We start from the raw sequence: 27,219 nt of genomic DNA, 5'->3' as shown, positions 1-27,219 counted from the left end.
AACTTTAATAATATTGTTCAATCACATCGTTTTTTTGTCTAAAGTAAAATAAGTTTTAAAATATATTCATAAAAGAGATATTATTGATTGCATCGTTTCGTTGGTTTTCATTGTGGGAATGTACATACATAATTCCCGCTCAATCGGAAGATTCTCCGAAGGGCGTCTTCGTGCGTTTCCGTGTTTCTTCGTCGGCTCACGAAAGCGCTTGTACGGCGCCACGAGCGGGCTTAGTCAGTCAGTCAGCCGCGAGCCGTGGTGAATAGAAGGTGTAGTGATTGTTTCTGTGGGTCGACGGGCCAAAAATGGCGGAGCGTACGAAGACGACAGCCCCGGCCACCCGGCCCGTTCCCATGAAGCTGTTTGCCACTTGGGAAGTGGATCGCACAGCACCGAACTGTATACCCAGGTAATCGATAAACCGTCTTTGATTTCCGCCTAATTCTCGTGTTTCGTGCGCTATCCCTCTTGTTACTCGGTGTCACGGCGGACGCCAGACATTCGGCGGGCATTCACACGCCCTTTTTTCCAGGATTAGTCGTATTTTTCCGTTCGCACCCTTGGCTCAGGGGTGCCTGTCGTCGTGTATCGTTTTCACCTTGCATCGGGTTAACTTGTTTCTTTTATAACATACACACCACAGCTTATTTGAGCTGCGTGTGTCTGTTCAGGACTGCGTGGCGCGCTCTGTCTATCGTAGGATGCTAGCTGTCAGTCGGACGTGACAGATCACCAAACGCGAATCCTATCTCGGTTTATATTTTCACAGCGTCATTACGTTGCCGGTATTGTTCGATCTGTATCAATTTCCTTTCTATTTATTATTATTATTATTATTTTTACGTATGACACTTTAATAGGATAAAAGTAAATAAAACTAACTGAAGTGGTAAATAAAATGAGAATTAAGTATCATCTGTGTCCAGTGTCGTCACTTTACTGCCGGGGATTTGTGCGATCTTCCGGTCTAGATGGTTAGGCACAAATGAAACAACCGACTAGTCAAACAAATACCGTATATGTTATGCGTGCATGCGTTAGGTTATCAAATTTCCAGCGTAATTCTCGATTCTTGGATAAATGATGTCCTGTCAATGTTATACCCTGTTTTGTTTGGGCTTATTCGTTTGATCTCGGCCTCCGTGTATCAGTGTATCATGATGTAATTATTACGAACGAATCACTTTCATACGTTTAAGGTCAATGAATATTCAGACGTGGACGGAAAATTTACCGCGGAAAAAGCTGTTGTCGGTTTCACCTTAACGATGCAGCACGCATAATCATTCTACGCTTTCACGAATTGTCATCGTTACATTATTTTCCTATTTATTAAGCATGAAACTTTGAAAAAATATAAATTGTTCGGTATTTGGATTATATTGAAAAGCATTCAAATATCGTTAACAAGGATTGATTTAGATATCGCGAACTTGGCGACAATCGATTTTTCTTCCCTTTTTGTTGTTCGGACGAGTTCATTTTCCGCTTTTCTACACTGTAAAATCATCGGATTTAATTCACAGCAATCGGAACAGGAAGCGTACGATTTGTTGAAGTTATTTTCGAAAATCAATTTTTTCATTTAGTTTCGTGCAAACGTTTGGCGTTGAGATTTTAATTAAGCAGCATTTCAATAGAGAGGCAGTTTTATTTGAAAATCACCAACTCGTGTTTGCGGTGTTAATTTCTAAACAAAATTCCCGTTTTGATTGGAGAGTTTTGCACTGGAGTAAAACGCTGCAATTATAAAAAATTATGTAGATAAATATTGCATTTTGTTTTCGAAATTGAAAATAAAATAGTAGAAAAAGCGTTGGATCTGCTCCAGAATTTGATAAGAAAGCTTTATCTACATATATGATTTTTATTAATCATATATTATTAAGTAAATTAACATAGACATGTTATTGTTAAAAAAAAAAACACAAGTGGAAAGGAGAAAGCAGATGTACAATATTGATCATGTGTGTATTTCTATAGAAGTAAGGGAAAGTTTTAGAAAATAAAATGTTATAAAAATGAGTAATATATAAGGAAATATTTGAAAAGTAATTTTTACTTCCTTGGTAGCTCTAGTATTTTCAGTAATTATTATATTTTTTTATAATTACAATTCTTTTATTAATTCCATTAATTCTTTACATAAAATAATAAATATTTTAACTTGCCTATCAATTATTAAATCTGGGTCAATCAAGATTTGTTTTAAAATTAATTTGATTAGTGCGTAATTATGCTAGATGTGAACTCATCACAAACGTTTCGAATTTGTGTTAAAAATACCGTCCTCGATCTCATATGTATGTAAAAAGTGTTGGTTCTTTTTTTCAATTATCAAGGTGTACATACATACATACATACATACATACATACATACATATAAGACGTGTTGAAGATGTTTAAATATGCTTGTAATTTAATTACGCAACAGCTGGATAGTCTTGTATCTTATTGCAAGCCCTTCGTGATAAAGGTGTTCTTATTGCGTATCAATCACTTTATCGTATTGCCTGTAACGCAATTCCTTAGTACGTAATTTATATCTGCGTAATTCCAGCGCAGCGTATTCATATATCCTCTCAACACTTTGATCAGTCACATTTGGGTGAAGCATGAATTTCATAAAGAAACATAATATTCATTTTAGCTAATTAAAAATGATTGAATAAATTTTACATACTTACTTAATTGTATTAATGTAAGATTGTAATGGGTTAACACCTAACATAATAAATTATAATTAGATACTAATTGTAGAGTAGAATATTAATGTTAAACACTGTCGTTATGTTTTCTTCAGAACGGATTAGATCCTTCTTTCTTATAAGGGGATTTTGAAGGGTCGAGTAGAGATGATTTGAAGAAAATATATTTTTCATTCAAGCAAAATTGAACTGAAAGTAATACTTATATTTTTCGCGACATACATATAACAAATATCTTGTTTTAAATCGTATTTGAATTTCAATCGTTTTATTTGTACGGAGGGCAGTGCGTTTTCGTGTATTTAGCTTAGGTATTTGAAAAACATTGTTGTTTTGAAATCGATCAGTCAGATTTGTCATAATTTGTATTTTTTGAAAACAGAAAGAATTCATAGTTTTCACCAATTTCTTCTAATATGAAAATGTGTTAAATAAGCATTTAGCACGATTTTCTCGTGGAGATCACTCATATAATGGCTTTGTTGATGATAATTATACACTTCAGAATCACTTGAATGATTCATGATGAAGAAATTTTATTTGATAAAAAACGGATGAGTTGCAGTTTTATAGATAGATAATGGAGGAAAGTTAATTTGAAAGTTAAAATAAAAGATAATGAAAAAATGTTATCAATTCATATCATTTTACAAGTGAAAAAAATCATATCAGTCACATATTAAGTGATCAGTGTCAGTACATACGATATGCGTATACTCGCGATTTGATATTAATGTTCACTCTATTTGATCGCGAGCGTACCAGAAGATTTCAAAGGGTTAAGTACATCATAAATGATTTACAATTAGTTAAAAAAAATCGCGTAGGCGTAGGCGATCTCGCAATTCTTTTGAACAGGTTCGTTTCGGATCTCCACGCAAATGTTGGTCGTTTTAATTAACGTTCCAAATTGGTCGAGGTTAAAAGGCCGCAATTACCATCGACGAAGTAATTTACCGATACAAAGTACCATTAACGTTTCGTAAGATACATGAAGCATTATGGCTCATTTACGTGGCTCAGTTCGTTGTGCTGTCCACCTGTTGGTCGCCAACAGATGCTCAAGTTCGCCATTTAAATGAGCTAAATGAAACGATGTATGTATGTATGTATGTATGTATGTATGTACATACACTGGCTTGGCTTGCATTCGTCCTTTAATCGCTTTGCTAAATCGTTGCGATTTTATAAAATGGACATCTTCATGAATGATTCGCGAAATCGTACGATCGATTTTCACCGTGATTAATGAAATATTTATTACATTCAGGGAATTGAAAGGATAATAGTAGAAAATGGCCAATTTGAAACTTTTAGAATAATTAAATATTTCTAGTCTTCAATTATATTTTTTTAGATTCCTTGGAACTAACAGATGCGTAGGTATCTTGTAAAAACATGTTAGATTCAATGATTCAAATTTTACAATTTGCCAAACTTTAGTTATGATAAAAAACTCTCTGGTGAATTTTTTGCGTGTGTGTAGTCAGACACAAGATCAATCTTTGGGTCGTTTTTGTGTTGAATTATTCAGAGGATTTCCAGCTTTCACGCGGTCTTGCTTCGCAAGTATGTAGTAGACTTTGAGAAATATTTACAATTCTAATGGAAATAGTATCTTGAGAGATTTACGTGCTGCGAACATGGTTTACTATTGTTGACCGCTGTTATTAGGATCAACGTTTTCTTACAATGTTAATTGACTTCTTTAATTATTAGGAATATCCCTCTAATATGAACGCACTCTAACTCTACTACATACATATAAACGTGTATCGAGTAAGTACATTTCTACTTCGAACTGTTTAACGATTTCGTGCGATGTGTTTGGTAATTGTTTGAGCAAAGATCATTTCGGTCCAAAGTTGAATACATTTCAAGGAAAATCTACCATATTAGAAATAATGATTGAAATACTTTTATTATAAATAGCGTGATATTACTTGAAGATTTATTTTATTATTGAAAAATATTACCGCCAAAATTGACCCTTTGATAATCGAGAGTTAAAAACAATAAAGCGTTAACGTTTCGTTTCTGTCGCTGTCATGGGAACTTTGTCCCTCTGTATGTCGAATGAATCTGCACGTGGCAATCGTGTTCAATGTATGACGACCTCGTCTCGGTTACGTTTGTCAGACCGGACGAGTATACTAATCGCAAATCACCACCAGACGGAGGGAGACTGTCCATGTCGTCGTAGCTCATCTGCGAAATATCAATCGCTGCCTGTGTGTTCTTTTTTTACGCCATTTCGATTGATCGGTTCGCCATCGATTCGTTTCATTTCATTTCGTTCCGTTTTTCCATTATGTATCTTTTATTCGTTTCCGAAGGGAAACGTTCAGCGGTGTCTTCAAAACTTCAATAGTAGGTACCTATGTATTTATGAAATAAAATATTTTAACTATTTCCTCCAAACGCACCACCCATAACTTCTTGTGTTTGTTATCAAATAATAAATATTCTTAACGCGATATGCTTTTGAACAGCGGATGTGACCATCGATAGTAACATTTACGATCGTTTCTTTAAGATTTATCGTTCCAATCGCCAGATAAACTACTCGAACGTCAGTAACAGTTCCCCTTTCTTGTGATCTGGCTCGTCTCTAGCAAATCTTGAGACACATTGTATGTATGCACGTTGATGTACATTTTCCGCATCATAAGCAGCATTCGAATTCGCATTAAAACGCTGGCCAAATTCGTACCACGATATAAATACTAATAGTAAATCAAGCTGAAGTAACATGGCCAAAATGTTAATCTTGCCTGTTTTCGCATACGTAGATGGAAGGTGGCGCAAATTTAACCCTTTCACTGTAAAAGGTATTCCATGTAACTGGGCCAAGTTACATCGATAGTTTTAAAATAGTAGAAGATAGAAAATAAAATGTTTATTGAGGAAAATTAAATGGTGTCAAATGGAGTACTACATATTATTATGTGTTGCATGAGACGTAATCAGTAGACACATAATAATTACAAAATTTGACAAAATTTTCAGAAGAAAAGGTCAAATTTTTTTTTTATATTTATCAGAACGCAATCAATCACAATGCTAATCTGCATTATACTCGTATGTACATTAAACCAACAAAGATCCAATTTTATCATTCAAGGATTATCATTCTTTCAAAAAAAGACTCGTTAGATTAGATTGTTCTTCATTTAATATCTTGGCTTACAAAAGGGATTATCTATTCAGCCTCATTAATTGTCAGCAAAATTCGTTCCACGTTTACGCGGACGGAAAAGTTGCTCTTGGTATAATTAAACTGCTCTTGCAGTGGCTCGTAACTGTTGTCTGCTTGGGAACTCGGCTTAAGAGGAAAACCGAGGGGTGGCCGTGGCTGACAAGGGTGAAACAGTGACGTAACCGATCTGCTGCAATGCGGAAGGTGGTTGGAAATGTGGAAATCATTTTTTTTCCCTCAAAAAACGAGCAACCCCCGCTGGATCTTACTTGCAGTAGAAATTAATTAAAGCAGCTTTGGAATAAATGATCGTTAAACGTAATTGTGTGTACCGTTGTATTATTGCGGTGAATACAATTTTTTTCTTGATAATTAGTATAATAAATCTCTCTCTCTCTCTCTCTTTTTTTTTTCAACGAACACGGTAATTTAATTTTTTTTTTTTTGGAAGCTGTAATGTATTTTTTATGCAGGCTTTTTTAGAGATTACAAATTTGGATACTTATGTAAATTCACATTTACGGTAGCTTTCATGATTAAAAGTTAGATTTTTATTCAACTCTGATTTGAAATTTAATTAATTATGGAAATTTTACATGAAATTATATGAAATGGTACAATTTTGCTATTTTTCAATTTTTTAAAGCAAACCTTTTGAGAATACAGAGTATGAAAGTACACGAAGGAAAACTAATAAGCATTAATGTTTTTCTCTGTGATCCACAATTTCCCAGAGAGTATAAAGCTTTTCGCGTTTCATTTCCGATACACGAAGCCTTTCAATGCCTTTTTGTATACATCCTCTGGCAACGTCACAGATTAGGGATATTACGATAGAGATAGGTGAACGGTAGGCGTATCAGAATCATTTGCATAATAACGACGCAGCTGGTTCGGGCGAGAGGTCCGGCAAATTATACTCGTTATTACTTGATCGAATGATAAGGCAAGCACTATCAAAATTTAGCAGTCTAATGCTTAATGGACACGTCGATTCGAAATAATTCCCGGCCACGAATAAAACGTTGGCAATCGCCGATTACATATTAGGCTAATGCGGATACCATTACCCTTTAAAAGGCACGATAAACGGAGGACATGGATAAGGAAATGGGTAAAATTATGCTTTTTGTGATAAGTAAAACTTTGATGAATTATATCAAAGTAATTAGCGCCCGCGCGCTTTAATTGGACAGTCCTTTTTTTCTTAACAACTCACACATGAAGCTTTAACCAACATTTTGGCAAATGGATCCCTTTAAAGGATTATTATTCTTTTTGGGACACCCTGTATACGCATGTGCAATCGACAATGTGTGTGTGTGTGTGTGTGTGTGTGTGTGTGTGTACATGCAACATATGTACAAAGACCTTGCTAACGGGAAATTAAACAACTTGTGAACCGTGACTAATCGATAGTATTTCTAATAATAAGGGAAGGTCTTGGTACAGGGTTCTTCGAAGGACACTTTCCCTCGGTTGAACCGTAACGCGGGGCCGAAAGTTGAAACTTTGAAAATGATGCATCAATTTCTATAAATATTTGTAATAAAAATTTTCAAATAGAAAAATGTGCTAATATTTCATTATCTATAGAAACAATTATCGTACAAATTGGAAAGTCCTTTCAGAAGTTACCTATTCCAAGGATATACATATATAAATAGAAATTCAATCTGTAAAACGATTTCTCAAAATCAAACATCGAAATAAATGATGTACTGATTCCCTGTAAATGGCCAAACGAGTCTGTATCTAATTTTTGGCAGTCAACTATTTGCTGTTGTTGTTTCATATTTGATACGCCGTTTAATTTTAGCATACGATGCTCATTTACGACTTGGCTTCTGCCGAGGAATCTAATTTTATTATTTCTATAACATGCTTCCGTGCAGTGGGTTTCTTTGTAATAAGATGCATTTAGAATGCAGTTTCAATTAAAAACTACATTTTAGGCAGAAAGAAAAAAAGTAATACTTTTCTAATCATAAAGTTAGCAATTTATTAAGTTAGCTGATGGCAGAAAGAAAATTTGTTTAAGTAGAATTTAGTTAAGTAGGAAGTGGAAGCAAGTACAAGGTGAAATAATTGAATGCAAATTACAGTCACCGTAAGAACATCGATGTCGAAAGACGACGGGCGGTAGAGTACTTGACCTTTCTCTTTGAAGGCTTTCATCTCGACAGAATGATCTTGATTACGTGTTCGACCCCCGCTCACCGGGTGACTGGTGTATATTCTCTTGTAGCGTCAGATTGAAGCTCGTCTGATAGGGGTAAGAATGGTAGTCGTCGCGAGAAAATAACGAAACTTCATCATTGGTGACATAGCCAGCCAGGTATATGTATTTACCTTGTCGCTCTAGCTTTGTTTTCTGATTCTGACCTAACAGTGTACGCTCCTGTTGATCTTTTGTGGTTTCGGTGTATCGGTATTATCGAACATTAGCTTCTGCTGCTTTGTTGCATTCTATTCTATGCTGCTTTTTTTCTCTTCTCTTTTCTGAACAACCAAAAGGCTAAGAGAGACGAAGCGTGAAAACTGGAGATCTTGAACTGTACATATATGTTAACGATGTTGTACAGCAAGTGTTGTAGAGCAGAGCTCAAGTATCTTATCGTTAGGTGTACCTTTTAAAACAAGTGGTAGGACGAGGTGTACTTGAAAAAAATAATTTTTCATATTCATTTTATTTAAATTTTATTTCACAAACCCGATTTGGTTTTAAATTAAGATCATAACAGTTATTTTATTATATTCAAGATCTTTTGGAATAACTTGGGTAGTTCTCCGTATTAGTCTTTTTTTTCTGGGAAATGAAAACACCGTGATTTTCCTTAAGGTTTCTTTGTTGTTCGAAGCGATGAGTCTTGCTTGTTCTTAGTCATCAGACTAGCGATGGCTGTTTCTAAAACTTTTTCTACCCTTGGACCGTGAGTCATCCGCTTTTGTCCATCCTTAGTTTTCGATGAAAACTACTTCTGATTAGTTGGACAGCTAATATTACCTAAATGATTCTTACTATACGAGGCGTTGAAAAAAAGTGAATCACGATAAATTTCATTTTCTGAATTTATAAAAAGATAGTAAAAAGATTTAATATTCTGAGGAGCAGTATTGTTGGAAAATGAAAATTTCATTCATCTAAACAACCGCGTGAGTCCAAAGAACTTTCGTTTCGCCTGTGACAGGAATGATACATAAACGATTTTTCATAATAACACCGTCTTTACTAAACCTATTCTGAAATAGTAAATTTCTTTTTCTGGTTAAATTGTGGTTCATTTAAAAATATTATCATCTAAAACTTCAATTTCCCCGTTACACGAAATAAATCTATTTGTTCCATGAAAGCGACGTTGACGTAACATGTAATAGGTTTCACCTGTCTCCATTCATGCGATGAAAATAATAAAGCACCGTTTCATTGAGTAGAACCTGCTCTTGACAACGCGGTATTATAACAACTCTTCGATTAAGTTTAAATTGTATGTTACCTAAAGTGAAACTTTAATTATTATTAGGACATTGGTTATTGGGTGAAATATTCTGGATACATATCTGGCAGACAAGTCTGGAACAGCAATGGCGAGCCTTCTTGGCGGCGAGCCAGAATGAAATTAAAAATTTTGTATAATTAAAACCCGCGGGTCAAGTATTTGGATTGATTAATTGAACAAATAAAAGCAACTTGTAATTTCAAGTAGAATAATTAGAAGAATTTATGCAACGGAAAAACATGTTTCATGCCGTGAAATTATCATGCGACAACTTTCTTCGTGTCTGGCGGCTTCGATGCGTCCTAGAGAAATCGATATCTAACGAACTCATAGAAATCAGTCGATGTCCATCGTTCCATTTCTCAGTCAGCTGTATTATCGCGTATACAATATCATTTGCATTGCAAATTTCGAACTCGCATAGTTGCAATCAATCGAACAACGTTTCTATGTCAATCATAATAATTAAATCGCGTGCGCACTTAGATAACAGCATAATTTTCAATCGAGCTGAAAGATATCAAGTTCTAATAAAACACTGAGGTAGGGCGCGATTAATAATTTCAGTGCATCTTCCTGAAAAAATTTCACTGAAATTTCACGCAACACTCGATATGTTAACTTCCTCTTGAAATATCATATTTAAACGTTGAATGAAACTCTCTCAATCTTGAATTGCAGTCAGTTTTTCTATGCATCGTTGAAGAAATGCAAGGATTAACGACACCGATTTTTCCCTCCGTATTGTCCGCGAAAGAGGCGGCAATTTCAAGCGGCCTGGTTTTCAAGCAACAAAGCAGCATCGACGCCGCTTTGTTTCGAATTTTCTGGAACAAGGTTTGTCCCGATTCAACGTGTTCCTTCTGTTTATATTTTTGCCTTTTGCTTTTTGCTTTTTGTTTTTTGTCGTTGACCGAATTTTCTCTTGCGTAGTTCGGTTTGGGGAATACTTAAAAATCCAATAATAATCTGTGTTCCGTTATGCAGAGCAAGTTAATGATTGCTTTAATTCAATTTTGAAATAGTATTCGCATGTTCCTCGTGATTCGATGGAATTCTATTAGAATCGATCGTGGTAAGACTTGCATTGTCAGATTCTACGCATCAAAAACTATTACAATTGATGTAATTATGTCAGAGCACACAACGATTTTGTTAACGACGTTCGTGTTCTATCTTTTTTATCTGAAGCTTTCTTTGAAGCTTCAGGTTCGACGATAAGCTTATCGCTTGGTAAGAAAAATCTCATTAACATAATAGTTTCTACGTTATCGTGGCTTTTCTGTTCGCGTGGAAATCCCTATATGTAATCATTTTCTATACGTCAGCTCGACGAGCAGGTATTTCGATTAAAACTAAAACCCACTCATCTTACCCGAATTCATTTTTCTTCGCGGATTGTCGTTGTTTAATTTCAAAGTCGATTACTATCGCTAAATAGGGGTACTCCTTTGTTTTTCTATAGTCGGGTGTCACTTTAGATAAATCAGTTACCATCCTTCATGGTACTTCATTAACTACTTGACTTTGTGACATGTTTTCATTCATCTAATTACCCGCTCTTACCATTTCTGTATTGATCCGGTTTTATCGTTGGTGTCAATAAACTCAACAATTAAGTAACCCAGTACAGTGACTTAAGTATCTACTTATAGTCCTTCTAATTTGACAGATCATTCATTTACTAAGAAAGTAAGAACCTTTTTTTTTTAATAAGTATCAGAATGTTTTCTAAAATTTTAGACAATAATTATGGTTGCATCACTGCCAACAACTATTATTTTCGTAGAAACGTGGTCTTGGAATTTTTTCTGAGGGGTATGTAAGTACTTACATACATGTTTATCAAGGCCAGCCGTGCATTGGCATTTTTCCTGTTGGCAAATCCGCGGCAAAATATCGCCTAAAAGGCACTCGTGCAACGACAAAGCCGGCGCCGCGCCGTTGCCTCGTTCATTTCTACCAGCAGAAATAAACCAAACGTTAGTTATTTGCTTGCGCAACACACTAATTTAACTTGTAGCTTCTTAACTTTCAGACCTGTGCTTGCTGTATGCTGCATCGATGTTCTACGGAACTTTGTATCTCCTTGCTCGATCAGGAAATTCATTACGAATCCCGTTCACGACTGGTTGTTTTCATTGTTTTCGCTTGTTTGACATTATGTTACGAAACATGCAATTAACGCGTTCACGATTACATTTTGATTGCAGCAATCACGCGAGAAACGTTTTTTGAAAGGCAACCTGACCGCGATAACTGCTATGCTGGTCGTTTTATCATGTTGAGGGCATTATGGTGTCCATAAAATTCCACAAAAATGTTTACAAACTTACAGGTAAATTAATTCTGAAACGGTCATATAACTTTATAAATATTAACATAGTGTTAATAGTCATTATTTAACCTATTGTTATAAATGAGCACAGTTGTTTATCGTATTGAAAGGATTAATTTGATGCGTGAACAGCAATCATCAATGAGCCAACATTGATATTGCAATTCTGCAAATTACTATGCAACTATCCGTAAAAGAGTAGTTTGCATGCAGTCAACACATTATTTGCGATTCACCACGAAAAAAACTCTGTAATAGCACGTATCTGAATCGTCCGCTATTAACCTACTTAACGTCATGTCGTTATCAACAATCTTGTACTGTTACGAGTCTTCAGATTACACTTACATACATGTATTTCCGATATAGAATCGTGTTTTCCTTTTCTCCTCCAGTGTTACACGTTTCGTGGATCAATCAAATTTCTTATTCACTATCGTTGTGCAGGTGCAGTAAACTCGACACACCGATAAAACGGTCACATTATTTTCATTCCGTTTGAATTATCGATCGCTTTACTTGAAAGCTTTCCACGTGGCAAATCGAAGCTTGCGATTCCATTCGTTTCGTTCATAATTAAAGGTTTATTCGAATCGCAATTCCTAATAATTACCTACTTCGTACTTGTTCATTCTGTGCTTGTGCTTCAACTGTAAATTTATCATTTTGTAAAATAATAGAAGAAAGTCCTGACCGCTATTCTACCAAGTACATATTTAAGTCCTCGAATGAAGATTACGGTAAGAAAAAAAATGGGTTAATCTAATTGGACGTGCTACTTCAGAAACAGCGATAAAATGTACGTAAGCTGCTAACACAAGGACAAAGGCATAAATAAACAACAGCAGAAGCATGTGAAAAGTCGAAGCGCATCGAGCAACGCAATGCACTAACAATAACGTGTCACACGAACAAAGCATTGCGCAATATTAACGCTTCGGTACGTGCACGCTTTGTGTAACGAGAACAGACCAAACGGGAACGCATATATCGGAAAAGTGTATCGCGTTTTTTTTTTTTTTTTTTTTTTTTTTGTCATACAAAGCGTCACAGAGATGCGCGATGTAAATTCATTGCATTCATTTCTGCTCTCTTTTTTTTTTATTTTTTGTGAAGTCGTTTAAAATACTTATGTTGTGTATAAAAAATGTGATCATTTTATACATAGAATAATTTATAGACTAATTTATTTTCAATTTGAAAGCAGTCAGGTTCAAGAAAGAACCATGTCTGTGAACTGTAATTACATCCATTTACAGTAGCAAGCTTAAAACAGCCAGTATACATACATATATAGGTACATATGTAGCGTTTGGTTACTGTCACGCTTTCCGGATTGCGACATTTAAAGCATTGACTGCGAACGACATTTCCGCGAGGATTCGCGTGCAAGGTTCTGCACCACTCTCCAGGCGTATGCGGATATAATGCAGCTCGTAAGGAACCATGTTAACCGAATTTATGACCAAATCGAGGATCGACGACAAGGGTATTTAAATTTCTCCGGAACACGCGGATTTCACTTTTGATTCAATCTCTTTGATTAGCTATGCATCTCATAATATAAAAGTATCACGAAACTTCATTTACGGTATATCAATTTAAAGTTTAAAGTTGAATGAAAATAACCACATAAACGTTTCATCAATATTCTTAATTTTAACATATAGAATGTTTGCTATTCTTAAAAATGTAAGCCCATAGTAGCGAAAGGGGTTAAGAAGAGCAACCCTATGATAATATCGTTAAGCGTAAAATTGCGTGACACTACCGTTATGTTACATTTAAAAAACTGTTTGTTCAGTCAGATTTCGGATAGGTTGAAAAGCTCAGACTAAGGGTAGTTTAGTGAAGCAAGGAAACGTGCATTGTAGTAGATCGTTCGATAACATTCACGACACGCGAAATTGTACACACAGTCGTTGAAGAATCTAATACATACAGGGTGATTCTGCTAACTGGGACGCTTAAGTTGGTTACGTTTAAAATAAAGTTAAAACAAACTATTGCTCTTCTTAATAATTAAAGTTTCGATATATCTTACGACAGTTGTTCATTTTCTCTGCGCCAGGCACGTTATTCGCTATAACTTGTATAACTTCACTTGGAAGAGGATTATAGCCTCTGTTCCAGTTGCTAGAATCACTCTGTATTATACGTCTAGTTCTTTTATAGCGATTCGCGACAGTGGACAGCGATCGATTCCCGCTAATAATACAAAATTACTAGCAGGGGTAGAAAAGTGTATTGCATAATGAATGACAGCGTGCGACAAAAGAGGGTGAATTCAATGCGTTTCTGCTGAGATACGTCATGTGATTCGTGGAACCACTTTTGTGTTCCTTTGTACTTACAAAAGAAATGACTGGCATATCATTTTTTTTTTTCTGCGGTTGCAAATTAATCGCCACTCGCTCATCTTTTATTCATGTATCGTGGAATATATTATATTATTCAGAGGTTGAAATGATTTTCTTATTATACTTAATTTTTGATAGTGAAAGAGCGGCGCGAATATGCTTGACAATTCATGTAGAGAAAAACTACCTAGGAGGATCAAAGCACGTAACCGGTAGCCTCGATACTATTAAAAAAATTATTAATCGATGTTTCATATTCTCAGCGTTAATTAGAAGCGGTGGTATAATGCTAATGAAATAGGTAATCGTATGAACTGAGAAACGGTGTGCGTGCTAAGCGGAGATCTAGAATGAAACCGAAACACCACCTGTGTAGTTGTAACCCCGCAGAATTATATTTAGCGTTCACCCCCGATCCCGGATCCTCGAGAAAATTACCTTCCTGTTTCCTATGCTTTTCGTTGTTGAAACAATGAAATAATTTAATTAATTAATTTTTTTTTATTTTTGCAAATCACCCAGTATTAATATCTCACTGAAATATTAATACTATGAAAATTTCATTCAACTCTCGACTGTAAAATAGGTCACTCTTGGTTGGTATCAACTTCTACTTTTGGCCTTATCCTCTCTGCCAGTAGAGCAATTAAAAACTGGCCTTTCGTGCTTGTGCGTGTTCGTTCATTCGAGTCAAAGGGTAACGACTAACGTGTTTCCGATGACAAAGATAGCAGAAGGATTGCACGTCATATGTATGTACTGGATGAATCCATATTTCATTCGGCACGGCATCGTCGTGACGTCCTTAAACGGAAATGATTATTATCACTACTGTCTACCTACTACGTATGACCTGATCGATACCATTGTGCCAGCGTTTTTTCTTTAACATTCAATTTAGCCTCGTTTCTGAACCGAGCTGTCCTCGATTGTTTCGAAAATGTAAGCAATCCCACAGTTCTGATAGACCTTTATTCAGTGTTTCCCATAGAAATTTTATGCACCATTCTCAATTCAGTTTATGCACGATCTCTCAATTGATGGTCGTGATGAAACGTGAAGGAAATAAATAAGAATTAATTAATCGGTTATCGGAAAAATCTAAATTCGATCCCTTTTCATGTTCCAGGCTGTGCTCTTTGACCCTGACCCGACTGATAATTCTACGGCCATTAGGTTCCGATTTAACTTCCATCAGCATCGCCGTGAAGATGCAAAGCTCGAAGAGGACCCTTCGCTCGAACGAGATGGCCATACCAACTAGTGGCATGCTGGATACAGAACTAGAGCTTCAATTTGCCCTACAGTACCCCCATTTTCTCAAGAGAGACGGAAACAAACTTTTGATACTGTTGCAAAGGAGAAAACGATATAAAAATCGTACGATGCTCGGATACAAGACCCTTGCTGAAGGAGTCATCAATATGGCTCAAGTAAGTTCGATCGATTGCCTGTAAAAGCCTTTAACCTTTGAAATTGAAATTGAATTTCTAATATATCTGTACATACATATAGTACATTTAGATTTTTATATTTTTCATTGATATTAACTTTAAAAGACTTCATCTTATGTATAAAATTTCAAGAAATAATAGATAATTCGTAAATCATAAATTAGATAGATCTATGCTACATCTTTAGGTGCTACAAAAGCAAATGGACTTGGAACTCGAACTGGTGTCAGACAAGGCTGAAAAGTACGGTGGTCATTCGGTCGCTTTAGCTCGTGTGACCGTGATCGCACTGACCTCTCAGCCGGTCGACCAGGACAAAAGACTGATGAATGACCCGAACGAAAGGCTTTGCCCGGAGTACAGCGACGAAGAGGAGGAATTCAGCTCGGAAGGCGAGGCAGAAGGTAGCGACAGCGAGCCGACTCTCGAGATGCATAGGCGAAAGAGCCGAGCGAAGATTCCAGCGAATGCCAGGGTACGTGAAAGAAATTACTACGTTTTCTGGGAAATTCGTTCTGAATGCCCCGTATAATCGGCTTCGGAGCTCTTCTAAATTAACCCTATCCGGTTATAAATACAGTATAAATAAATTTACTTGTTACAGCAAAGAAATCTGAAGCAAAAGTTTATAGCCCTTCTGAAACGACGGTTCAGAGTATCCGAGGATCTGGATCAGGATCAAGAAGAGATCGGTCAGAAGCTTTCAGGTAAATCGTTGCTCTCGTAGCGTGCGAGAAATGCTGTGTTCGAATCTTTCACGGACGCTTTTGTTGATTTTATAGAGTCGTTAACCCAGTACGCTGGATTTGTTAAAGGCGGAGACATGGAGATCGAGGAATTGTTCGACGAACTCGAAGATTTGTCAGATAGCGGTCCAGAATTGGACACCATGTCCGTCAGTAGCACACCTAAACCATCCTTACGACCTTTCTTCAGCTCTAGTAGATCGCTTCTCGCGCCTCCTCATTCCGGTAAGTCTAAACAACTCCCATTTCGTCTAAACGTCTCACAGTATCTCGTAGAATTTTTCTAATATACTTGAATCTCGGATTGCCGATAGAGAGTATCTATGACGCTTCGTACAGTTCATTTAAATCAGCCATACCTATTGACAGCATGTTATGGCTGTTTATCATTTTTTAACGCCCTCTTTATTGCATATTAACACTTTGACTGTCACATTAAATAATTTTATCTACATATTATTTATAACGAGAATGAGGATCAATTTCATATTCCTAATTATATAAAATAATGTGAAACGAATAGAAATTTTAACAACTACAGAATCAATAACAGGTTTCTATCACCTGCAGAAACAGTTGCAGGTCATCAGAGACTTAACGATACCAACTAAGATAAAATCCACCACATAAGCTGATAAATAAAAATTAAGTAAAAAATGCTGATGCAAAAGTTACGCATATCAAAGTCACGAATACGCGACATCAGACGTCAAACTGTTAATAGGATCATTTATAATTGAGTAAGTAAGAATTGATTCTTGTAGAGATTCGTCCGTTAACCAAACAAAAAGATAGAAAGGTGACAGTCAACGTGTTAATTAAAAAAACATTCACATTATAAAATCGTCCCATTTGACGCCATTCATTCACCGTGATTCATTTGATTCACCAAGTAACGTGCGTCGAATAACGTCGTTGGCACTTGAAGAGAGAAGACAATTAGGCTGTTGAATAAAACTTAAGAATACATAAACGTTTACGTTGCCTATGTCGAGCCGGAGAATCGTTTAAACTAACTAAGTGAAAGTCTGGTGGATTGGCTTTGCATTGTTGCATGTTACGATTCGGTAGTAGTTACCAACGAGGAGACCGGAAGCACTCCTACGACAGCCGTAGGTCACCAGAGCGCAGGTCAGCCAGCTAAAGAGAAACATCGTATCGGACACACCACTCCAGGTATGTAAAGACACACCTGATTCCACGCGATTTCTATTCCGATAAATTAGCTAGCTGCTCCGAGGACTACGCTTATTCAGTATTATTCACCAAGCAAGCATGGCTACGCGAATTTATAGCATGATTTTTCTTTTTTTCTTTTTTTCTTTTTTTCTTTTTTTCTTTTTTTCTTTTAAGGAGATACTCTTCTTTCTTTGCTCGACAATCTATGCTTAATTAAAAAATCTGACAATTATTCTAATTTTTTTGTTTCATTTCTTATTGTGTTTTCTTCTCTTTTTCTTCCTGAACATGTGCATAGTATAATATGTTCTGGGTATATTTCTTTGAGCAGTGCTTGGAAAGTGCTTTTTATCTATGGAAATAGATAAAAACAATTAGAAGATTTCTAAAATTAATGAAGTAACTTTTATTGTTCACACGTCATTCTTAAAGTCCAAAAAGTCAAATAAATCAGAAAATTTTAACAGAATATCGGTAAAATGCAAAGTATGTATATTTCTTCCACCACGAGCTTTGAAAAACTATTGTATAATACCTAAGAAGCATAAAGAAAGATGAAAAATATTCCGTGCAATAGATGTTAGAATAGTTTAGCCAGAGAAAAAAAAAAAAAAATTGAAATACATATTCCAGTGTACGAAATTTTGTAGATTGGAGAAGGAACTCCACCGCATGAATGACCTCTGCTAATCGGCAGAAGCTTGCTGTTTCGTGAAAATCAAAAAGATTCGGTAATTAGATGCCTGTAGTATCACGGTAGAGCATTTTTTACAATGATCTTTCGGTTCTGTTCGATGTTCCAATGTTTCGTTCTATGTAAGTATGATTCCGATAAAATAGAGTCACACTCTCACTCAATGATCTTTCTATAATAGTACAGTACACTGAACTGAAGCGATGACTGCAAGGATAATGAAAGTGTCCATTTGTATCATGTAGAATTTTATTTAATGCGGTAATTAAAAAATTACCCAATTTTAAATTATGCAGAATAGATTACTTCTATTGTTCTTGCATAGCACTCGTTGCATTAACACGTTATCAACAGTAATTTAAAGCACCTCTAGATACGTTCTATAAGATGTGTATAAACGATACACGTGTAAGAGATGCGATGAAAATAAACATTTACTTGGCATCTGATTTCTTTGTAGTCGTTTTATTTTAATATTATCGCTTCAGCGATATTGTATAAACGAAGAGGAACGTTCGTTTTCAATCTCACGGGAAAACAAATATATCCCGTTGCTACAGTCGATAATAAAAAGGTATTAGCACATTCGGTCTTCTTGTAATCGATTCGATTAAACGAAAAATATATATTTTTGCAATATTAAAAAAAAAAAAAAAAAAAAAAAAAAAAAAAAAAAAAAAAAAAAAAAAAAAAAACTCAAACTATTAACTTAATATCAACCTAAATTTAAACGAAAGAGTTTCATATACTAACGATAAGAGAATAATTATTAAAGGAACGGTGTATAATTTAGAAAATTAAAATACTATGAAATACAAAATAAATTATATAAGTTGGGATTTTTTCTATAGATCGTTGTTCGAAGGGGTTAATTAGATGATTTTTGCATAAACTCCGTAAGTTTGGGTCTAAATTAGGGTCCAGTCACGCTTAATAAAATATTAAATGAAATGATTACAAGGAAGCTGAACGTGTCAATATTTTTTTCAATTCATTGTATTTCTTCGTTGTTGTTTGTGTGCCTCTTTACGGCTCTCTGTGCGTAGTATTAAATAAAAAATAAAAAAGAAAAAATAAAAAAGAAAAAAGAAAAAAGAAAAAAAAAGAGAGAAAAGAATCGTAACTCCAAAATCCTGCCCGCTGGCCTATCTCTTTCTGCCTCTCTTTATCTACTCGTACGTACGTATCTCTTTTTATAATTACGAATTTTTATATCTGTTCTTAATTAACCTTTCATACTATGTGATGATTAACCTGTGACACCGTTCGATTGCAAATTATTTTTCGAATAAATGACATACTCGACTGTCGATCATGATTTTGCTTTTGCCATGCATTTTTGCGCAAATTCGTGGTACCACCTGTCTTTGTGGTAACACGTTCTTTTTTTTTATTTTTTTATTTCATAATTGATATAAATTCTATTTTGCAATATTTCTATATATCATCAGATCATGGGAACTTTTCTGTTTGGAAATTGACCATTTGATTTGAAATAATTTAATTGAGTCATCGCCTTTGAGACAGTCTGTATATCGAGTTTCTCGTGTCGCGAACATTTAAATGTCTGTTATTTGTTAGCGTGATCGATCCACTCGAACTTGTTCTTTTTCTTTATCTCTCTGCAGATTTTGTCGATCGCACCATTGTTGCGCGCACTGACGATTGTAAGATTTAGACCACCTAAATCTTAATTTACAGGAGAAATACTTAATAACAGTAGAACAATAAATTCTAATTGTAATCATAATTTTTCTGTAAAATTTCCACAATATCTTTTTGACAATTATTTCGAAGAAAAATTTATAACACCTCTGATTTTTCATTTTCCAAATTAATCCGTAACAAAGGTGGTCTGAAACTTGCGCTCGACAGTGCGCGAACCTTTAATCTATTCGGCCTTTAATTTATTACGCGCTTTCAATAGACAAAAAAATATAACGTTTAATCTAGAAAATATTAAAAAGTGATATTATTGGTTGAGATACGTAGACAAAGAATGCAATTGGAAGGTTAAAATATTTTTAAAGGAAGAAATATAAAATATAAATAAAAATTACAAGTCTAGTATATTTCGACCGAATGGGTTAATACAGGGTTAATACAGGTCTGCGTTAAGTTGAAACAGCATCCCTGTCTGTTAAACGTTAAAAATATAAAGAAAATTGTTTATATGAAAATTATTATATGGCACGAAGGGCCAAATATACATGCTTGTACCGAGTAATTCCAGCGTCAGATTAAAGGGAGGTCTTGGGGGCGGGGGCTTTGTTATAAGTCTTCTATTTACTATGAAAGCAACGGCCCTCGAACATATTGTGGCAACAAGAAAGATGATAAAGCAATTTATTTTATAACATTTATTCAGCAATTAATAAGACTCTGTTACAGGGTAGTTTGGTTTAAAAGGAGCCAGGCACCAACTTAGGAATGTTAAATTTGTCCCTTCGTATCCATACAGTTTAGCGATATGTATAAATAATGTTTTTTTCTATTTTTAATACTAACGGAATAAGAGAAGTGTGACAGGTTAGCACGGACAACCCTGTGGCGTACTAAATTAGAAAAAAGTAATGAAATCTCGTTGCAGAACGTGGCGTGGATAGGCAAAGCGATGATAGCTCCCGACGCGCGGACAGCGATTCACACCCCGAAAATTGGACAGATCACGAGGCGAACGATCCACCGAATTATGTTCCTGGCTCCCCGCCGAAATCGGAGCATCACAATAAGAGCGAGAGTTCCGACAGACGGAGCAGACTTTTTACTCGCGACAGAGGTGCACCGGGTAGTAATAAGTCGAAAAAACACAACCTGAGCGTTGATTTAAAGCCACCCGCCGACTTGAATAGCTCCGAGGTACATAAGAACACTTCTTAAACTTTCAACAATTTATTTTTTATATAATGTTTCAACTACTTTGAATTGAAGAATTTAAAGGAAAAACGATTAGGTATAGTCCATTTCGTTATGAGAATAGCTGGTTCTAGTTTCCAAACGTGTTTACGACATGTTGTAAAGCAAATGTTGTTTCAGCCAAGGAAGGCGTTAGTCGAGCAATTAAGTCGGGTTTTACCGGATGACAGTTTGCCAGACTCGGTATCGCTGGTCTCGTTAGCTGATCCTGGCGGAGCTGTGCTTGCCACGAGACTTCAGGAAAGAAACCACAGAGTACTGACAACCGCTTCTCCAGCGGACATTCGTGCCACGTTCACGTGCTTGGTCACGCGAATACAAAAATTGTAAGTCTCGTCTGTAGGATATTGTCCCATTAACATTGATTTATGCGAACCTTTCAAATTATTAATCACATCAAAGCATAGTTCGTAATTGGAATTTTTGTCCGACGACGAGGTCTCTTAGTTTTATTAACAATATCAAGTGTTTAATACCTGGCATAACGACATTTCAAAATTATACAAAACTCTGACAATTAGATTCTAAAATAATTTTTAAATAAATTTCATTAAACAATTGAAACTTGTAAATTTTCTATTAAAAAAATAATGATTTTATAACACTTTTCTATGCATTTTCGCTTCCTGTGTTAGATGTAAGTAATGAACACTATGGTCTCGTCTGCACGGTGTTAATAAACTAAGAAATCTTTAATTTGCAGTTGTAACAGCTCCGCAAAGCCGCCGGCGCCCATCAAAGTGGTGATCGCAGGTGGCGATAGTTTTGTAAACGCGGTTCTGCGTTATTACGTGGACCAGCTCAGCTTTCGACCGCCAGATTGGCAAAATTATCTGAAATTTCTGGTCGTGCCGCTCGGTTCCAATACGCTATCTAAATATCTCGGTTCGATAGACACAAAGTACTCTATGCTTTTCGGCGAGGAATGGAAGGAATTGCTCGAGAGGGAAGGAGGTGGCGTGAGCGAGGGTGCCGCCAGGGTGTCGGAGTATTTAGCAGCCGCTGGTACGACTTTACTGCTACCAATTGCTGAAGCCATGGTCACCTACAGGTACGACTTTTAAATCACCTAATCCCATAATTTTAACACATTCTCAAAATTTCTAAGGGACAGGGCCTGCCTACCCTAAAGTAAAATCTTTCTTGATTGATAAGAGATGTTAACCTTGACAATTTCTTGAATTTAATTGACAGAGAGACAGACGACAGCAGCCAAATATTCATCCCGTTCATAAACGACGTTCGAGTAGGCTGTCCAGATAGCAGTTCCTCAGCATCGGTAGATCTCGAGGAAAGTAACGTTACCATGTCTGGTTCTCCACCGTCGTTACCACCCCCGGGATTACCTGTTCCACCTCCTGGTCGATTAACACCACCCAGCAGTCCCAATGTTGGTCAACCTTCGAGAGAAGGCTGGGAACCAGTCGAGTTACAACTTGATTACTGGAGCAAACAGACCCAAGGTGAAAAAGGCAAGAACACGTTGAGACAAGCGTTCAGAGCCTTACACGTTCAGAGACTTCCACCATTCGGAGAAACGCCTGGTCATCATCTGTCCATGAATTACACCACCAAGGAGAAGAAACAGAAAAGTGTGTACACGCGAGGATATGAGATTTATAATATTGTAGAACCAGCACACTTTATCAGTTAACACGCGAAATATTATTTTTTTGCTTACAGTAATGAGACTGGGCAAAAAGAAAGAAAAGGAAAAGGAAAATGAGCCAAAGAGTCAGACAGTCGAAGGCGTGACGCGACTTATATGTTCCGCGAAAACTCACAACATTCCATTAAGAGGTAACGAGACATTTAGTTTTTTAGAATCTATCAAACAAACTTGCATCCGCAAATTTTTGCATTTCGGAAGGTATCCGGCAATTTACAGGAAATTGACATAAATAATTTGTTGTTGTGCTTCTAGTGAGCATCGACGGTACCGAGCGGTACGGTGTGAAATTCTTCCAACTATCAGCGCAATGGCAAACGCACATCAAGACATTTCCGATAGCTTTGTTGGAATACAGTTCTCAACAACAAGTTCCCAATCCTACGTAAACTTCCCCTTTTTTTTTCCTATACGTGAGAGGCTAGATATTTTTGCCGATTTCGTTTGTGTTCATGGATATTGCCAATTAGGATCATCAGCTTTGGCTTACGCGCAGATCCAATAACCATCAAATCTTTAAAACAAAAAGCGAAAAAAAAAAAAAGAAAAAGAAAGAAACATAATGCAATAGAGAACGAGTTTGAACAGTGAAAGAAAAATTTGCTTCTTTAAGCTGGATATCGTCGAAGCTGATTCAGGCAAGTAAGTACCTCAGTGTTGTTTCCGTTTTGTTTGATTCTTCCTTTTCTTGTTTTCTTCTTCTTTCACCTGTCGTAGTCTGTTATTAATAGTAATCAAAAATATTGTACATGTATTCCTGAAAGTGAAAAAACGAAAAGAAGTGTACAGAACACTGGAAGTGGGTAACACATATCGTATTACAATTAACATAAATGATGATGATGGATTTCGTTTGGTTATGGAAATGCCGTATTGTTTGAAACAATTTACACGTTAGAACACGATTCTCGGGTGTAAACTGTGTGTGTGTGTGTGTTTTTTTTTTCTTTTTAATTATAACGTTCCTTTGATATCGTAGTTGGTCTCTTCAGGATCAATCGACTGACTAATTATGGTGTAAGTTTTGTGTTGACTACAAATTAGTAGAGATTTTCTATTAGTCAGCTGACTAAAAAAGTTAACGAAACATAATATTGAAAAGAAAAAGGACTTTGTCTAGACCTGGAGGACATAAATTACACTTATCGCCTAAGAGTATTTTGAAAATTTCATTTTCATTAAATGAGCAGATACTTTCAGACGATAGTGTACGTTCGAAACAATAATTGAAGGCAGTGTAAGTCTGAAAACAATCACGTCTGATATCGCTTTTATAAAAAGAAGAAAACAGAACTGTTCAAATCGGTTGCTCTCCTCCCTATCCTCGAGCCACCCTTCGATGTAAATATAGGATTTTTAAAAAATGGACAACAAGCATAGAGAAGCATCGGTTTTATCGCGAGAACTGATATTGCTAAGATAGATCTTTGTCTAAATTGCACGTCTAAGCGTTAAATTATGTATTTATTTAAAATGTATTCTCTACGATCGCGTGTAAGGAGCATCATATACGAGGTGATGTTATCGAAGAAAAAAGTCTGTGTTACAGGCAAACATTTCTCTTAGCGCACAAACCGTTGTTTAGAGAAATATGTGACTGTGTAATTTGCAAAATTTGGACGATAAGAAAAAACAGCTTTGCGAGTCCTCTATAAAAGAGAAGAAAAAAAAAAAATGATGACGACGAGGAATAGAGCTCATTAGTTGTTACACTCCTTTTCTTGTTTAAGATTTCGACGTACCAGTGGTTGAAAAAAGTAATGGAAACACTTTTTACTCTTGCAAGTTAAATGTTAATAAAAGAATTTTTTCAATTTAATTTCTTATAAAAATATTCAAATTTAAAATGGTGATTACAGAAATGTAATACTAAAGGCATTGCATTAATTTATAGAAATTTAGAAAATTAAAAATTAATGCAATGAATGTGTTAATTATAATTCTTTCCCTTTGTTGAATTATTCGACATCATCAGTATTCGATACAGTATTGATTCTTAAAATTCTAACCATTTCACAGTGTTTCCAATCATTTTCTCCGCCCTCTGTACATTTTTTTTGTATTCCATTTTATATAGACTTTTAGCCCCAGGCTGCTGCTGCTGCTGCTGCTGCTGCTGCTAGTTTAAATACTCTATTTTCGGATTTTATTATTTAATAACTTTTATTCCTCTTAAAAACGACCTTCTTCCCTGACTTCTACCTAGAAATGATATATATTCATTCGCGATTATTATTTAGAAATAATAATTAACCATAGACGAAAAATGTTGAAAAGGATATTTACGCGTTTTTTCGATATGAAGTCTATAATATACGTAATACAAGTATAATTAAGAAAGAAACGACAAAATTCTACATTTCTTATTATTATTATTCTTAGCGCTAGTTTCAATCAACGATCAGAGTTCAAGCTCCCTTAACATTTAAAAAAGATCATATCACGAGAAACAATACACGATAAGAAACTGAAGCACGTTAACGTGGGTCTTTGAGAGAATGAGAGCGTGTACAAGTAAATAGAGGAAATGATAAGCGTAGCAGTAACTTTAATTCCTTCTTTTTTTTTCAATTAACAATGAAAGAAACAGAGAACAATGCACTGTTCTCGGCGATGTGTTAGCCGTCGCTCAGACTGCCTAATGCCAAATTGAAAGAGTATGTGCGCGCGCGCGCGCGTGTGTGTGTGTGTGTCAGTGAGAGAGAAATGTTTATTCGATTTGTCCAGACGAATTCAAAGACTTGAGAACAGAAATATTCTGTGAGAAAAGAAAAATGCTATTCGTTGGTGGCGATTTTTATCTAATTGACAATGGAAAACTGATTCCACGAACACACACGAGTACGTAATCCCCTTTTCCATGTTCTTTGCTAGTCCGCAATTAGTTTTTAACGAAACTTGTGCAAACGTATATAGTGTTACATTTTTGCAGTTTTTAAACGGCTCCGAGCAATACCCGTTTCTTACGGATTCCTGGCGTAAATAGTTCACTTTAACCCTTTGCGCTCTGAATTTTCTAATCGAATCGGCTCGAGTATCCGAGACGTATGAATTTTCGACTGTATCAGATAGCAACTGAGTTTCTAAGCAATGTTCGATTACTAATTCTATTTCTCTTTCGTGCAATGTTTGTTATATAAATTAATAATTTTTGAAGATAAATAGTTTTGTAAGAATTGATACTACTGTTTGAGTATCTTGAAAAGGTATTTGAATGGAAATGTGTGCCTGAAAGGCATATTTGGAGAGCAAAGGGTTTAAAGTAGCAGTAGACAGCGTGATGTAATCTGCGATCGTGTTAATTCGTTTATATGTGATTTATATTTGGCAAAAAAAAATGATAAAAATAGGTGTTATAGAAATAGAGTTGTGAATTTAAAGAAGAAGAAAAAAAAAAGTAATTGATGTATAAAAGATTAACCCTCTTGCTATTTACAACCCTGCTCATCCAATGTAAAACCTTCATAATCGAAAGTATCGACAAACATTTTCAAATGAAAATTAAAAATAAAAACATTTATGTAATTATACAAGGATAGCGAAAGGGTTAATAGAGATAGAGGTAGTAAAAAACAAATGGCTCAAAATAATTAAAAATTCATATGTTTAAATATCATTTCTTTTCTTTAATTAATATGTTAAGAAAATATAATTCTGTTATACGTATAAATTATTTATTAACGTTCAGTTTATTTATTTCTTAGAAATCTGATGTTTTAACAAATTTGAACAATTCAATAACTTGAAAATTATTATTTTTACCAACAGATGTGACTCTAACAAATGAAAAGTGTTTCATTTCATCACCTCCTGTGTATAAAGAAAAAAAAAATAATACAGATGTTATATTATATTAAATAAAATATTATTTAATCTCTGTTTTTGTGATGTACAATAAAAATTTGAACGGCGCTGAAGGGGTTAAAAGATGCAAAGCTTTCCAACGCCAGCTTCTTTTCGTATTCCCTTGAAAGAGAGGCCTCCGACTCGCCCTAGTTTACAAAAGCATTCGAAAAAGGCAAAAGCTGTGAGCTTTTAGAGAAGTATGCTAGCAGCCTGAGTAAATGACAAAAATCCAACAAAGAGACGTTTGTCGGATACACACGCGCTGTTTACTGTCTCCTCTTTGAATCATCCTAGATGATTCAGCAATCGAACCTGCCATAACATGTATACATATATGTTTATACAATACACGTATAAATATATAAATATTATACATATACGTGTATATAAATATAGGTACTCTCGCATTTGATTATGTACGGCGTTGCTTCGCAGTTTTGCACAATATCGTTGTTTTTTTTCGAGATCACGTCTCCTACTTGCACGATTTGGTAAAAATATCATAAAATTTCATTCGTTTGAATTTTTACTTATCGTTAATGTTGAGTTAATTACTTTGATTTGGTATGTATATAAACTGTTACATGTAGATTTCAAATTATTTACAATA

The 27,219-nt window shown here is 35.4% G+C and overlaps 1 protein-coding gene across 5 annotated transcripts; it reads left to right on the top strand.

Moving 5' to 3' along the window:
• The first annotated feature begins 35 nt into the window (after positions 1–35).
• On the top strand, positions 36–23,326 carry KrT95D (phosphofurin acidic cluster sorting protein KrT95D). Of its 5 annotated transcripts, XM_076691413.1 has the most exons (13): positions 36–409; positions 11,621–11,745; positions 15,235–15,538; positions 15,747–16,034; positions 16,164–16,266; positions 16,342–16,530; positions 17,377–17,481; positions 20,769–21,037; positions 21,215–21,420; positions 21,798–22,145; positions 22,289–22,686; positions 22,778–22,894; positions 23,019–23,326. In XM_076691413.1, exons 3-13 carry the CDS (start codon positions 15,317–15,319, stop codon positions 23,150–23,152), a joined length of 2,379 nt encoding a protein of 792 aa, XP_076547528.1. In that variant the 5' UTR covers positions 36–409; positions 11,621–11,745; positions 15,235–15,316; the 3' UTR covers positions 23,153–23,326. The 5 variants fall into 5 exon arrangements, with proteins under 5 accessions (XP_076547528.1, XP_034192598.1, XP_034192597.1 ...); XM_034336707.2 differs by lacking the exon at positions 11,621–11,745 and having other exon boundaries at positions 16,375–16,530; XM_034336706.2 differs by lacking the exon at positions 11,621–11,745 and having other exon boundaries at positions 17,380–17,481.
• The last annotated feature ends 3,893 nt before the right edge of the window (positions 23,327–27,219 follow it).

The sequence above is a fragment of the Osmia lignaria genome, chromosome 12 (assembly GCF_051020975.1).
Source record: "Osmia lignaria lignaria isolate PbOS001 chromosome 12, iyOsmLign1, whole genome shotgun sequence".
Lineage (NCBI taxonomy): Eukaryota > Metazoa > Arthropoda > Insecta > Hymenoptera > Megachilidae > Osmia > Osmia lignaria.
This window is presented reverse-complemented; position numbering and strand designations above follow the sequence as displayed.

Excerpts from the sequence above, each read along its gene's own strand:
- KrT95D (XM_034336704.2), top strand. The coding sequence starts at position 306 with ATGGCGGAGCGTACGAAGACGACAGCCCCGGCCACCCGGCCCGTTCCC. Across the intron at positions 16,035-16,163 it reads AGATTCCAGCGAATGCCAGG|CAAAGAAATCTGAAGCAAAA; the intron begins GTACGTGAAAGA and ends TACTTGTTACAG. Across the intron at positions 21,421-21,797 it reads GTCACGCGAATACAAAAATT|TTGTAACAGCTCCGCAAAGC; the intron begins GTAAGTCTCGTC and ends TTTAATTTGCAG.